We start from the raw sequence: 15,481 nt of genomic DNA, 5'->3' as shown, positions 1-15,481 counted from the left end.
ACAACAAAGCACTGGACAAAGGTCTATACATTTGCATAGATGCTTTTTCAGCAGCATCTGGGATGTGCAAATCCCGTTTATGGAGCATCAGCAATGTTTTGGGGTTTGTCCGATGTCTTTCTCGTATTCCTTCCTAAACATAACTGCTACAAAATTGTTCAGGAAAATAGAGTATATACATGCATGAAAAGAAATCAGTGTGCCTATTCTTTCATTCCCCTGATCTTTTTCCACTGCAAATAATTGCAAAGCTGTAAGAATCTTAAATTAGAAGATGCAGAATTGATACAATCTAATGTCAATCTAAGGACAGGACTGCTTCTGCATGTATCCCAATAAACTCAACTGTTCCATAAAAAAATTTAATTTTACTCTTCCTCATTTTCTTTACATTCAGGAAGACCTACCACCTATTTCTCTTACACTTAAGCAGAGGCCCCCCTGTGATGTGCTTGACTGCTTTGGAAAGGACAGCAATATCAAAGAAAGCTGGAACTTCTACTGTGTCTGCAACTAGATACTGAAGGCAGAATTGGTCCACCTTCTATTATCATGCAGTTGCCATGCTATTCCTGTCTTACTGTAACTCTGGCTTGGTAAGAAAAAGCAAAACCAGCTCTTATGCAAAGGTAAATAGTTAACAAGGTTCTGTCTACCTGCTGATAAGCTTACATGTGAGAAAAGGAAACATTTCACTTCATTTTCCTTTCACCAGAAACTTGTTTCCACCACTCTGCTCATGAGATTACGTTCTTTCAGCTGGTTCTTTCCCATAACTCTTGGATCCAGCATTACGAGGCCCTTGGTAACCTTCAGTTCCAGCCTCCCTCCAACACACAGCTAGTCCTATTGAAAGTTTCAACTTTTGAGTGTGACACTGACACACAGTTCAGCTTGATCACCTTTCCCACACAGCTGTACCACTGCAAATATTCCAATCTGATGAGTTCAGCTTTTCCCCTGAGCATGTTATTACGTGGTATCAATTAAATATGCAGAAGACTAATCCTGGGACACCTTCACTTCCTAGGCTACCAATTCTTCCTTTGTCTTTTTGCTACAGGCTTCAGCATATACCCCCGTAACAGAGGCAGCAAGAGGAGAAAGAGATGCAAGCCTGCAAGGGATGGCTAGGACATCCCTGTATTTACTCCAAATTGTGTAATGGGCCCTTGAATGCTCATGGAATGAATTCCCACTTACCAGCACAGGATTTACTTAGAAAGTGTCAGCCTACTCAGACAAGACAGCTTTATAAATTAGTATAATACTATTAGAAATCATGGCAATCTTTTTGGTAGCATTGTCTTACATGCACCCCGATAAATCCTCTCCCTAGGAAATTTTAAAACTTGTCTCGTAATTTCTGTAGAGTTAATTCTGATGGGAAATTATAAAATAGAAATCTGGTAGATTCATGTTTAAAAAGGAAGAGGCCTGGTGAGGCTGGGCACACTGGGTCACTCCTGTTAGCTCTGTCCATTATGTCTGCTGAAGGTATTTCCTCCGGGTGGCTGGATCTGGATGGAGTCCAGGAGGGGCCTTAAAGCTTGTCCAAAAGGTCTAAGAAGGTAAAGAAATAAACATCTCAAACAGCTTACTTGATGAACAACTTTTCCCATTTACTACTAGAGCGCAATCAAACCAACACTGTAGAAGCAAATTTGAAGAACAGACCTCCACTACAAACTAAAGCAAACTAATTCAACCTAATTTAAACAGAGAGTTTACTGTTCAATAACTAAGAATCTTAAACACGATTTTATATAAGCTAGTTCTGAGTCCTAACAAGCCCGGACTGCTAATGTAGTAATACTGTGTCTGAAACTGGCTTTTAGTAATTCATTCTACTTCAGCATGTGAACGAAATCCCTGTTATGCAACTGCAGTGCTCCATTAAGTACCACATCAATATTAAAGACTGCTAGAGGAATAGCCTCTAGCTCCTTTATGAGACAATGGTTCAACACTCACAGAATAATTTCTGTTGCAATCTGTAGCACTTGGTTTATCTTTCAATATGACTCACCCTGCTACAGACTTTATCTCATTTTGCGAGATCTGAAGCAGTAAGGGCCCAGGGCAGAAGACGTGTCTCCCAAGTAATGTGGTATACCATTGTTACAAGAAATAAGACCTAAATGACAGAGCTCAAACCATTCCACTGGGATCCTCACTGGCTGAGAGTTTAAAAAAAAAAAAGTTGAACTGAACTACCAAGAAGGAATTGATTTTTTTTTTTTTTATTATCCTCTTTTTCTATCCAGTCCTAGCTTTAAAACTGCAGCGTTAATTTTAAGATTACATCTTCCCTGCCTCATCACAAGCAAAGCTGACACCTCCACTGCAATTACGGTGCTTAGAGTAAGAGAAGTGACCTTTAACATATACTGGGTTTCTAAGCTAAAAAAACTTGCATCATTTTCTGAAACTTTCTGTGCTTGTCTGATCACATCACAAAATAACTAGTTTAGGTTGAAGGCAGAACAACCTTTTCCTGCCTTCTCAGTAATGCCAGTACCAGTCAGTACTTGTACAGCACTTGTACAGGGTTGTAAGCATTGAAGTAAAGCAAATAACATCCTCTCCTTAATATTATGCTGGTTCTCAGAGAGAGCCAGCAGAAACTGGTACCGCTGGCTCTGTCAAATGTTTAAGTGTTACCATGAAGCAATACACCACAGAGAGGAGCAGCAGGCATACTCACGTGGCAAGAACTTCAGCTGGAAGGTCAGTGATGTAGGAAGGGATTTTTCTTCCTGTCAGGAACTGTGCCACTTCATTACTGAAGGTGTTGCAGTTATGTTCAAAGAGGTTGTAAGACTCTCCTCTGGGCCACAGGAAAGGAATTGAAACATAAAAAGACAGACTCAGCAATAAATCTAACAAGCAGAAAAACTTAGACCCCTAATGAGGAACATCTCCTTACATTAGCTGTTTTTTACCCCCACAAAGAATTCTAATGCAAATAGGTAAAATATAGACATCAATTCACCTTTAAACTCAACTGAATCAGGGTGGAAAATGGTATCTCTCTGCATCACTGACTTTATAAAACGTTTTTTTTTGAGGATAAGTGAGGTCAGGTTTCTTCAATTAAAAACACAGAAGGAATAACGAGAAATGACAGGAATTACTGCCACTGAAATATAGCCAGAACACTAAATGATATTGTTTCCTATTCTTGTGAGAAGCAGGCTAGACTCTTTAACAGTCAAGACCACGCTTTTACTCATCTGAAAGTTGGCAGCTTTACTACAATGCTTCACCTATGACTCATGGGGTAAAGCACTATTTACTAAAATATTTCATAGTGCCTTTCTTTTCCCTGGTGATTCTCTCAAAAGCATGTCAGGCATGATTCCATTTTATGAAAAACAGTGTGAAAGACTTCCTGGCAGAATGCTTTCCCAGCCTAGCTCAAGGCAGGCAACCCTCTGGTGTGCCAATCTGGTAGCTCCTTGTGTTATCGGTGCATCAGTTCCGCTCTCATATTTGGAGAGTACCAAATAGCACACGAAGCAGACAAAGCTTTGTGAGCAGGATCGGTTTTGTAATACCTCCATTTTGTACCCTTCCATTTTGTAATACCTCCATTTTTGTAATACCCCATTTTGCACCCTTTCCCTAAAGGCTTTTTTTATTATATAGATTTTACAGTACAAGCTGCTACTTACCGGAACATAGATTCCCCCAAAGAGGAAAGATACTCCAGAAAAATTTCTTCTGTGACTTCAGTGTTCCCCAGGTCAACAACTGAGTCTGGGGGGCCAAGAAGTGTCCCTCCCTGTAAAAATGAACAGCCAGAAGACAATGTTAAATGTACAGACTAAATTCTTTTGGAGGACTCTACTGAATAGAACTATCGTGGCTTGTCCAGGCACAAAAGGAGTAACTTTTGTTGTTTGTCAAGCAAAAGGCCCTACTGGCCACCGCTGTTCTCCACTCAGAGCATGAGAAGTAACATGCAACCTACATTTCAGCTTCTATACTTGGCTCTTTGTGCTGAAAGCTCTAAGCTATGGGAAAATTGTGCTTTAGAAGAATGGCCCATCAGTTTTGCCTCTCCAAGAACAGAGAGGTCTGACAAAGCATCATGATTTTTTTTTTTAATCTTAAAAAGGATGCCTTGAGTTGCCAAGTCTACACGTAAAACCTATTGATACAGAACTAGACAAGGTGCCGCTCTGGCAATGCAGCAGCAGAAGGTGTCTTGGAAAGATAGACTCTACCAGCTGAAGCAACGGCCAACCTGCATTTAGCTGGCCTTAAACCCACTGTCCATGCTCCCTTTTCCTCAGATGCCCTGGGCAACCATGGCAAGCCGCCACACCTGGCTAAATTCAGAAGCCTCTTGCTGCTTTTCTAAGAGAGGGTGACATAAGCGATTCTGATCAGGTAACCCTCTCACAAAATTATCTTATCAGAAAAATAAGTTTTACTCACAGGTGCACAGCTGGAGATTCCTCCACTGCCATAGAAGAACTCATCCTTATGGACTATTATGGAGGTGTGCCTGCAACAGAGAACAAAAAAACAGGTGAAACAAAGGAAATATTTAACCTAGCACACAAATCACCAGTAAATTTATGTGCTCCAGGACATCATGAAGTGAATAACTGAAGAAAAAGGTCAATGTTTTTCTGTGAGTAGGAACAAGATCTGCTGGGACATGAATGGAGATGGAAGCAATGATTATGAAGCCTACTATAACTCTGTAAGCGGTTGGGAAAGAACAGGCTCAGCTAAGTGCCCAGCCACAAAGGAACACAGGAATTCCTGAGAGGGATTTCCACACCAGCATGAGACCTCCAGTGGCCTCTTTCAGCTAAAGAGTTGAGGATGAAGTCACAGAGACAGAAAGACGGAGCTAGCCCTGCTACCACATTGACAGAAGTGCATGTCTGAGAGACACTGACTGAGAAGAAGGTCAGACAATCACTGGATATGGATCAATAGGGAGAAAAATGGATGGACAAGGGGGTTTGGGTTTTGTGGTGGTTTTTTTCTTTTTTTTTTTTTTAAACTCTTGATATGAATTATAGCAAACAGAGGTGTTTTGTAACCTTCTTCCCACCTACTCTTTCACTCTCATGTTTAGTCATGCCTGCAATTAGAAGACAAAGTGCTTGGGACAAGGACAACATCCTACTACTGAAAAACTGTACAAGTGCACTGAAGCACAATTACTACCAACACTTTTTCTCCATGGGGTCCACTGAGCATTGAATGGAGAAGTTTAACCAGCACCTCATTGTACATCATCTTACTGTCAATCTGTATTCAGGAACAAAAAGTGCCTTGGTCTCTCTTCAGCACCAAAATGTTCTTAAGATCTGAAGCATATATAATCTTATATTGAAAGTACTTCCTACGCTACACAGTCTTTAATACACATTATGCAATTTAAATCTAGTCACTTACCAGATGCCATCCAGCTGTTTCCCTGTATACAGAGAAAAGAAGAGTTATTAGCAATGTATTTTCCAGATTTCAGCCTGCTTTCTGTCAATCACTTAGGAACCATGCTTATTATTTCACCATGACAGTAATAGCAAAGATTTAATCCCAGAGTTGCTTCTAAAGAAACACAACATCTTTCTTTCAAACGAACTGCTCTGTCCACACTACTGCTGTACTTTTTTCCTCCTGCTTGCAGAGGTGGCAATGCCATCCTATCCTGCCAGTGCTTACCTTCCGTGGGCTTTTGTCTACAAATCAAGAAAAGAAACGTTTTCCTAAAATTAGAGTCTTCAGTCAGGACTAGAAGAGTTGAATTTTACACTGAATTTGTAATTGCAGGCAGTTAGCCAGCACAGAGTATTCAGTTTTCTTTTTCAGTAACTGATGAGAGATCTGACTTGAACATGTCATCTGTGGTGATAGTCTCTATAATCTATCCCATGGTTTCCTCCTTTCCCTCCTTCTGCCCTTAAAAATTAATAATTTAAGTGGGAGTTGGGGGGGGGAGGAGTGCAGGGTTGAAATTTACACAAGTAATAAAATTGTGCATTTTGTAGCACACAGCAGGAGACTTGCTTGAGGCACCACTAAACTGTGATGTCATGGTGTCTCAGACAAAAGCGTCCCTTCTGAAATGCTTTTCCAGTTCCCTGGAAGTGGGAAACCTAAACCTCTCTGTGTTCATGGTAAGATCTCCAGATCAAACCTCTCTTCAAAGGGTCACCAGCTATTACTGCTCTAGGCTCAATTATTTTAGCTATCATAACCTAAAGGCTTGGTCCCTGGTATCGCAGTCCCTTCTAAACTTGTAGGCAGCAACAGCACGCTATGACAGACACACTGTAACTTTATTTTGACAAACAAGGTGCACAACACCCAGAAAAGTGGATTTACAACAGAAAAACTATGTGCACACCAACATTTAGTATTCTCCTGAACCCTAGAAGTAGACTGAGCATTCCTCTGCCATAGCTTCTGCTTGCTTGCAGCAGGCTCCTGATCCTTTCAGTCAGCCTCTCTGTACAAGCACTCTCCCCTAGAAGACCGCTTCCCACATCACTATCCTTTATATCCGATCAGCACCTCTTCCAAGATGTTTTGTTGTTATTGTTCAACTTTTAGATACTCAAATGTGATGATCTGCTAAAGTCATCTGCAGGTTTCCCAGAGCTGGATAAAAACCACTGTAGACATGATAAAAAAAAAAGCCACCTGAACATGAGAGGCATTGTTCTAGTAAAAACTTGTTCAGAAAGCACTGATGGGTCAACTTTTGGCCAACAGGCTTTGCTCTGGTTTGGTCACTATCTGTTTGCATCACACCAGCCTCAGGCCTCCCAAAGCTAGGATGAAGGCCAGAAGATAGTAGCAACGATGAGAAAAGCAGAGCAGTGTTGCAACACCTCAGGAGCATTTGCTGCCCCTTCAGCATGTCCCCACACTGTTATGCTTCCCAATCCTCTGGCCCTTGTTCCACACCCTTCCCATCAGAGCTTTCGCCTTGCACTCTAGAACTGCCAGAAACTGGTGACACTGCAGCTGATAGCTCATCAGCAACACGTGAGGTAGGGTATAGTGTACTGCCCCGACTTTAGCAGCTGGCCTACAGCAGCCTCTACCGCTTGTCTTTGCACAGTTAGTGTTCTGCATATCTGTTAATAAATTATTACACATGTGTTCACAATAAATCACTGTTTTCCACTAGAAACTTGAACTTTATCCTTCAGGGCAGAGAAAACAAACCATTTCAAAGATGGCACATACTAGAATTGGATCTACCCTTTTGCATGCTCAATGGAAAAAGAACATCTTAACAGTTTCTTTCACACACGTTTCCAGCAAGCAACAATGAAAGGCTTTCCATAAAGTTGCCATTTTGCACCTAGATTCTGTATGCAGGTTAAAGAGTTATAGCAGATGCTGACAATGTCACAGGTGCTGCCAGAAACATGCTTGTGCAATTACAGGACCTACTTGAAAAGATCATTGCAGCAAAGGCTACCACACATTGGGCAGCTCTAGCAAGACTGCAGCCAGCAGCTCAAGGGAGGTGACTCTTTCCCCATTTAACACTTGTGAGACCACATCTGGAGTGCTGTGTCCACTTTTGGATTTGCACACACCCACCCCCCCCACTACAAAAGACACTGACATACTAGGCTGGAGCGCTCGCAGTACTGAAAAGCAGCTGAGAGAACTGGTCTGTTCAACCTCAAGAAGAGAAGGCCAAGAGTCCTTATTGCTGTCAACAACTACCTAAAGCGTATGGAGGAAAAGGAGCCTTTTTCTACTCAAGGTGCACAGTGAAAGGCAATGGGTCCTAGTTGAAAAATAGGAAATTCCCAGCTCTGTAAGAGGAGAAAAAAAATTACCAGGAAGGGGGTCAGACACTGGGGTAGGGGTCCAGAGAGCATGTGGGATTTCTGTCCTAGGAGATACTCGTAACTCAGCTGCCCAGGGCCCTGAAGAATCTGCTCTTGCCAGATCTATCTCGAGCAGGACTTCCAGAGGTCCCTTTCCAACAATGCAATTCTCCGATTGTATGGACAAAACCCAAACAGAATTCAGGAAAGGGACTTTGCATTAGACTGCAGTCCAACCCTGAGGGGTCTCCTCTCTGGCTGCTACGCATGAAATCCGTAGCCAACAACAGGCAGCAACTGCCAGGGCAATAACAGAACAGCTCTTGGCAAGTGAAGCTGCCTATCTTCACAAGGCAGGTCTGTCTGAGGCTGCTCAGCTAGGTCAGTTTGTGCCAAGCACTGGTTTGATGATCTTAATGGAGCTGCTGACCTGCTATTTTTGCTTGGCTCCTGTTAAGACATTAACCAGCCTGGCATTGTGGAAAACACATGCCAGATCCACAGCACTGCTGACAACAAGGCATTCATGGTAGCTCTCCAGCCTACTGCAGATAAAATAAAATCCCTTTCTGATGCTAGTGGAACGTGCTTGGTCAAGGGCAGTGCAAGCCTCTCCAATGACAACACTGTTGGGGAATCCCATGCCTAAGAAATCTGCCATTATTGGCCACGTATGCATCACCCAGAGACATCCAAGATCAAGAAATTTAGATGTACTGCTGCAGTTTCCCATGCTGCACAGCTGGCTGTTGTCATCTCAACTCCAAACTGACTGACAGTGGAATAAGTCAATGGCCACAAGCTTCTGAGGAACTCTGGCAGCTCCCTTTCCTGCTGCTCAGCAAGAATCTCAATGTTGTTTGTCTGTTGTATCATGTAAGAGGCTCTGTACAGACCTTTGTGGACATCACCATCTTCCTTCTGAAGTTTTGTCTCTGTCAGTGATCCTCCTATATGACTCTTCTCTCTTTTTGGATATTAGGAAAAAATTTTTTACCATGAGAGTTGTAGAACACTGGAACAGGTTGCCCAGAGAGGTGGTGGATGCTCCATCCCTGGAGATGTTCAAGGCCAGGTTGGACGAGGCCCTGAGCAACCTGATCTAGTTGGAGATATCCCTGTTCCTTGCAGGGGGGTTGGACTAGATGACCTTTGAAGGTCCCTTCCAGCCCTAACCATTCTATGATTCTATGATTCTATGATTCTCGCCCTCCTCTCAAACTCAGACACTGCACAGAACAGGTGACAGCTCACAGCCACTGCCACTCCTGTGTAAAGCTCATGTAAAGCGATCAGGGCAGCCTGCAATAAGGACTTACGACTTGCTTTCTGCTGGATATTGTCCACTATATACAAAATACGTTGCTCGCAGCTTCTGAAGGCTTCGTAGACATACCAGCCCCAACAGTATGACCAAGCAAGGATTGGCACTGCTCTGCTTCCACAGCCGGCTGCCCAAGTGAGAGCATGAGCACAGTACTGCTGTAGCATCACTAAGGCACAAGTTGTATCCAGGCCTTGCAGCGACACTTTCCAATAAAGCTGCTTCTGGCAGCACAGTCCAGCTTAAAAAATAGAAGGTCAAGCTTGCCAGGGAGCCTCTCCAAATAATCCTACAGTGCAACGGAGCTTACATCCCATTGTCAATTGAGTGGTTTAGAAGAAGGGATTGCAAATACCATCTGGGATATTGGCAGACATCATCACGCTTCATGCTCTTCTGCTCCTTCCCACAATGCTCCCAACTCCCGTGGCATGCTGCGATGTGGGCAGAACTATACGCTGGTACTACCATCAAAGTCAAAACATTTACTCATAACCTGAGGCTGTCTGTAACTACACAGAAAAGTCTGATTCCCCAGTAATTTCCATTTTAACTGCAAAAGCCTTTAAATTGCAGGCATTATCCTTCACTCAATGCCTACAGCAAAGCTAATCCAACTGATGCACATGCATATAACACAAAACAGGAGTGTCCTGATGGGATGACACTCTTGGGCATCCATTGTTCATCCAGGTAAAAGAGAGAAACAGCAAGATGCCTGAAGAGTTTAAATATTTCAAGGGCCAGAGGGCTGTTGAGCAGGAAAAGGTGTTGCAAATTTAGATGTATACACATAACCATACAAGAATTAGTGCACATGGTCAAGTTACCAGCTATCAGCTGTTCCACAGTAGCTGCCTGTTTGTAAGCTCAGCCTGAAGCAAACGTGAAGCAATTCAGCTTAATTTGATCTGCTTCCATTACAAGCTAACACAAGCCAAGCTACCTTGTGTTTGTCACAGACCACAAACATGGACATGAAAGTTACTATGCAGTATCTGTGAGAGTTTAGGGTGATGGCTTGTTAGTCTTTGGAAACCTGATCACATACCTGATCTTTAAGTCTTTTTTTAAATTATTTTTTTCTTCTTACTTGCTGAGGTGCTTATATGGTTCTTTTCTGAAAATACTTATTAGAACTCAGGAGGGGATGCCAATTCAGGATAGATCTGTGTGCTTAAGCATCTCAAAGATTCAAATTGTCTGAATGAGGCAGAGTATCATCTGGCAAGTAAGCAAATTTTTTTATTTCCTTTTTTTGTAACATTCATAGCTCAAACACTTTCATGGTGCTTACATAAGCCAGGAACCTATGAGAAAAATACAATATTAGAATGCATTAAATAATTCCAGGACCCTCAGTCTACTCACAGGAATGTAGAGAATGAAGCAGTTGCATTTCTTTGTTGTACAACTGATTCAGGAGAATGCCATTATTAGGATACGAGGGTATTTTGAAAGAAGCAAGCAAGCCCGTGTAATTTTAGAATACAATCAAACAGGATTACTTTCATGCTTGGATTTGTCTGGAAGGCCAAGCAGAAGGAAGATTAGATGCTCACCAAACTACTTCACTAGCACAGTTGATTTGTTAATCTTGAGGGCCACACAATGTAGTTTATTCCTCTGCATTTTAAATATCAAATGAAAGTGGCATTTGTATATTAATCCAAATTATTAGACTGAACAGCAGAAGAGTTCTGAGACATGAAGAAATTTATACAGGGAGATGGGCACTTAGTTTACCCCATTCAGAGCTTAGGTCATCCATCCATCAGTGCAAGAACACCATCGGTTCCTGAGCTGTGTAGAAGTAATAGGAAGCTTAGCATTTTTAACAATATATCTATGCTCTGCAATGGATATACAAGCCCCAGGAGACCCTAAAATACCTCCAAAAAGCAGTGAACTGGTCTCCTGTGGAACTGGAAGCAATATTATTTGGTCAACCAGGGTGGGTATTTCTAGCAGTGCATCGCTTTGCATATCGTTGCCATTTCCTTAGGCCAATCCATTAAGATTCCTGCCCTTTTTGAACTGAATATTATCCTAATTAGTCCAGCACTTTCTCCTATGTGCCACCCAGGGTGCTCCACTGAGGCAAAAAAACTAGTGGAGAGGGAGGAGCCTGCTTCAGCTTTCTTCTCCTTGAGGTACATAGAGAGACCAAGAAGCTGGCTAGATTGGGGGAGGTTAATGTACTTGATTTTCATGAATTCCCTAGCAAGTGCTCTGAAGCAAAGCTGATGGAATCTCATGCTGGAGCAGTTCAAAACTCTTCAGAACAGGTGGAGCAGAGGCAGAGTAATGTGCTGGGTCTGGAAAAAAGGAACACCACAGAAGGTACCTCCTTTTAGCAGTTACCTTTTGCTCTGATTCCTTCTGGGCTGTTAAGTCCCTACACCTGAATACATCACTTCAAAATTTCAACCCATACGTACTCTCAGTCAACTCACCATTAATTTATACTACACTAAGCCAAAGCTGCTGTAGCAAACTAAGCTCCTGCCCGTTCTGTGAGTCACATGAGCAATAACCTCAGTTATAGGACAGGAGAACTTAGAGAGCTGCAAGACATTTTTCTTTAAGCCCATGATGCAACGGGATTTTAATCTTCCTTAAAGATTTCTCTGCCTTTGGACACAGACTTCAAAATCAGCACTGCAATCTGAACTGTTCTGTTTTCTTCTCTACCCTCCACAGAATCAGGTGGATTACGTTTTCTGTCTTGAAAACAGAAATCTCATTGAATTCAGGTTAACATTTATTATTACATTATGTAGTTGGACAGACAACTATAGTCTTACACACTAACAATAGGGGAGGGGAAACAGTACCTGTAGAGAAGATGCATGTAGAGCAACAGCATACAAAAATTAAACACACTGCTTCTGATATCAAAGGCAACTGAACTACAGTATTTAATCACGTATACTTTAGAATAGAAATAGTCACTGAAAAAATACAGGAAACTCACATAAAAGTAAGAAGGACAAAAGCAGTCTGGGTAGAAAAAGAGTAAACTTGCCAAGAATAGTGAAGAAGATGTGCCCAAAGGGCATGACTAAATCACTCTAAAGCTTGCTATGAATGGTATTGTATAGCTTTGCCTTCCAGGTTCACCATTCAGTGACAATGGAGAGAACAGATACTGAAAAAGTTAGGATAACGTTTAGTAGTGAGAGCTGATCCTTGAATGCTGTACTGGCATAATCCATAATACCTCTGGATCCTATTAGCACAACTGAAGACACCATGTGGTGATGCTCTCGTAGTGGTCAGCCCAATAAGAAGGGATTCAATCCCCTCTGGCCAGTGGATCTGAGCTTCTGTTGTCAACCATGCTAGGAATAGATTTTAGCACAACCAATTATCGTATTCGTTTCTTCACTCTAAACCACAAGTATTTCAATATAGGCGATGTTACAGAATTATCATCCAAAGCAAAAGCATTGTTTCAATCTAACTTGGCATCTATGGAAAGAAAACTGTAAGTAGAGGTGACAAATGTTTAGCACTAAATCATCTAAGAAATCCTTTCTTCTTACTGACTTTCCCTGATGACATACAGTTTATGAACATCAGTGACACAAACATTTGAAAAATAGCTATTGACCATCTGTAAATTCAAGTACAGAGAAGTAGCAACAGTTTTTGTTGTTCTTCAAGAAAGGTGTGTACATAAGGCAAGAGGAGTATTCTCTCCACCATTTCGGTCTTGGAGAGGTTTCTAAAATAATCTGGAAGGTATGACAGACGTGAGTGTAAATGCACAGAAGACACTTAACTTGAAGGAAAAAAGAAGAAACAATGACTTGTTGAATGGACAATCTAGTCGCTGGATCCACATAATCCCAAATATTCTGCAGTCTGCTTTGTCACTGTGACCACATGGGCCTAGTTGGCTCAGTTCCACGAATATGTCTGAACTCAGCTGGTTACCCGGCAGTACCAGCAAGCAACACTTCCCACACTACCGAGAGACATGTCCAGATTTTCAAGTTTTCCTTTTCGTTACGCAGACTCCTAGAAATTTAGCACCAAACTGTATCGCAAGCACAAAGTTTTTAAGATGTTGTTTGGATAGCAGGAAAAGCACTAAAAATGAAACCATGCGGTAAGTGTTTTTATGTGGAAATTCAGAAAGCTACAAGATCCCAAGATTGACTTTGTGGGTAAGAAAAGAGCTAAAAAGCCTTTGCTTGATCTGTGTGAAGATTGGCATGAAGATACATATAAGTAACAATCTATTTCTGTACAAGTCTTTGCTTGCACCAACACTTTGAAGTGAGACTGGTTAAAATCTGCTCACCTCAAACACAGGGTAAATCATGCACACGTATACTATGTATCTTAAGATTCACAACCCTTAGCACAAGATAAAACATGACTATTATGAACTGACAGGTGAAAAGTTACTTCCCTGAGGGCTACAACATAGCGACTCTGACCACACAAAAAGTTTTGAGGTTATCCAGTACGGGAAAGAGACATGTCCCAAAGCTGTTGTTGCTGTCTGGCTAACAGAGCACATCACATACGATCTCTACAATATTTTCTTCTCAACTTTGCAAGCCTAGCGTTGATATGCATGAAACCTCATGCTAAGAATTATTTGGACTTTCATTTTAGGCTTGCAGGAAAGCACAGAATCTCCCCGTAGGACAGATGAGCAAAGTGAATGCCAACAAACTGTAAAACAAGATTACACAGAGCCATCTGTTCAGACACTGAGCCTGTTGAGAAGTCTCATCTCACACAGACTGCTGGTCTGACACGGGCCAGAGTCGACACGTAACAGGTATAAACTACTCTCTCACTGCACTCTGAGTTCATGCTTTCAAAACTTTAAACTGAACCTAAGTTTCCTTCTCATTCCCAGTCCAAGGTTCAGCTGAAAACGCACACATTCTTGATAAGGCATAAAACGAACTTTTAAAAACTCTCTGGAAGGAGAAGGTGGCTAGTTGCATGCCACAAGCCGTGCAACGGCTAGCCCAGCCCAGCCTCCCCACAACATGGAGTCGTTTGAAATCAATAACCTTGCAAACAGCAGGCAGCTTTCTTCCAGTTCGGCCTCCCTGCCCAGGCATCACAGCAGTGGGGGTGTCAGCAACTGCGTTTTCCCTCACTTCAGGGGTTAAGTAATACTTTTAATCAGCCTTTAGTAAATAACACCAACCAAGTAGCAAAGGGCAGATGGGGGAAAAGAGGCTGGACCCTCTCCACCTGGAGCGGTTTTACTGACAAAGCCCATCTCGCTGACACGGAGACAGAGATGCTGCAGCTAAAACTCACTTTGCTCCCACGCACCGGGGCCCTAAGCCAGCTACGCTTCAGCCCCAGCCCCGGCCAGCTACGCACACCCACCAGCTACGCTTCAGCCACCGGCCACCGCCACGGCCCGGTGCCCGCAGCCGCCGAGCACTGCCCGCGCCCTCAGGCAGCCCTCTCCGGCGGGCCTTTCCCTCAGGAGAACGATACCGGGCGAGGGAAAGCCACCGCCAGGGCTGAACGGATGATTTCTGTCCCGCTTCCCGGCGCGGCCAGGCCGGACGGCGGCGGTCGGCGGGGGAACACGAGCCCCCAGGAGGCGCCGGCGGGAAGGGTGGGCCGGGCCCGGCCCGGCCCTGCGCGGAGGCTGGGCGGTGCCGGTGCCCCCGCCGTGCTCTTACCCAGCATGAGGGGGCTGAGGCGCCGGGCCATGCCCTTGGACAGGTCGTACACATAGAGCTTCACGGGGTGCAGGGCCAGCGGCTCCTCCATGGGGGCGCGGGCACAGCCGCCGGGCGGCACCTGGAGCCCCGGCAGACACCCAGTGCCCGGCCGGGCGCCGGGAAGTGGAGGGGAAGGAGAATGTGAACGGGCGGCCTCGATGCCGGTCCCGCCGCCGCTCTCAGGTGCGGCGGCACCAACCGTGGGGTGACAGACGGAAGGGAAGGGGCGACGCTGCCTCTGCGCATGCGCGGAACCGGCACCCGGCCGGGCTGCCGCGTCACTGCGCCGTTCTGCAGCGCGACGGCACCGGCCTGGCGGGGCGGGGCCGGCGCGGGGGCGGAGCTAGAGGCGGTGGGCGGGGAGGGGGAAGTCCCCCTGTCATTGGCTGAGGCTTGGCGCCTCTTCCGGCTTGCGAGCCGGAGTCCCGCGCAGGGCGGGCAGAGCTCCCGCCTTCTTTTCGCCTCCGCAACCAATCCACGCGGAGGCGAGGTGCAGGCTTCCCGCGTCAGGGGCGGGCGCGGCGCTCTTCCTCTCTCGCCATTGGTCAGAGTTACTGTGGGAGGTGGGTACCCTGATGAGTGGCAGGCCGCGGCGCGTGGCTGCGGTAGGAGGC

The 15,481-nt window shown here is 44.2% G+C and overlaps 1 protein-coding gene across 2 annotated transcripts; it reads right to left on the bottom strand.

The window, feature by feature from the left end:
- Positions 1 to 195: 195 nt before the first annotated feature.
- DESI1 (desumoylating isopeptidase 1) lies at positions 196 to 14,936 on the bottom strand. 2 transcript variants are annotated; one of them, XM_086611018.1, is made up of 6 exons: positions 14,826 to 14,936; positions 5,425 to 5,446; positions 4,447 to 4,516; positions 3,678 to 3,787; positions 2,708 to 2,830; positions 196 to 1,563 (listed from the first exon to the last, which is right to left on the bottom strand). In XM_086611018.1, exons 1-6 carry the CDS (start codon positions 14,914 to 14,916, stop codon positions 1,470 to 1,472), a joined length of 510 nt encoding a protein of 169 aa, XP_086467144.1. In that variant the 5' UTR covers positions 14,917 to 14,936; the 3' UTR covers positions 196 to 1,469. The 2 variants fall into 2 exon arrangements, with proteins under 2 accessions (XP_086467144.1, XP_086467145.1); XM_086611019.1 differs by lacking the exon at positions 196 to 1,563 and adding an exon at positions 1,982 to 2,180 and having other exon boundaries at positions 14,826 to 14,929.
- Positions 14,937 to 15,481: the final 545 nt, after the last annotated feature.

Source organism: Tauraco erythrolophus, chromosome 4 (genome assembly GCF_009769465.1).
Source record: "Tauraco erythrolophus isolate bTauEry1 chromosome 4, bTauEry1.pri, whole genome shotgun sequence".
Lineage (NCBI taxonomy): Eukaryota > Metazoa > Chordata > Aves > Musophagiformes > Musophagidae > Tauraco > Tauraco erythrolophus.
Note: the sequence above shows the minus strand (reverse complement) of the source record. Positions and strands in the feature narration are given on the sequence as shown.

Excerpts from the sequence above, each read along its gene's own strand:
- DESI1 (XM_086611018.1), bottom strand. The coding sequence starts at position 14,916 with ATGGAGGAGCCGCTGGCCCTGCACCCCGTGAAGCTCTATGTGTACGAC. Across the intron at positions 2,831-3,677 it reads TTGGGGGAATCTATGTTCCG|AGGAGAGTCTTACAACCTCT; the intron begins GTAAGTAGCAGC and ends CCTGTGGCCCAG. Across the intron at positions 1,564-2,707 it reads CCAGCTGAAGTTCTTGCCAC|ACCTTTTGGACAAGCTTTAA; the intron begins GTGAGTATGCCT and ends TTACCTTCTTAG.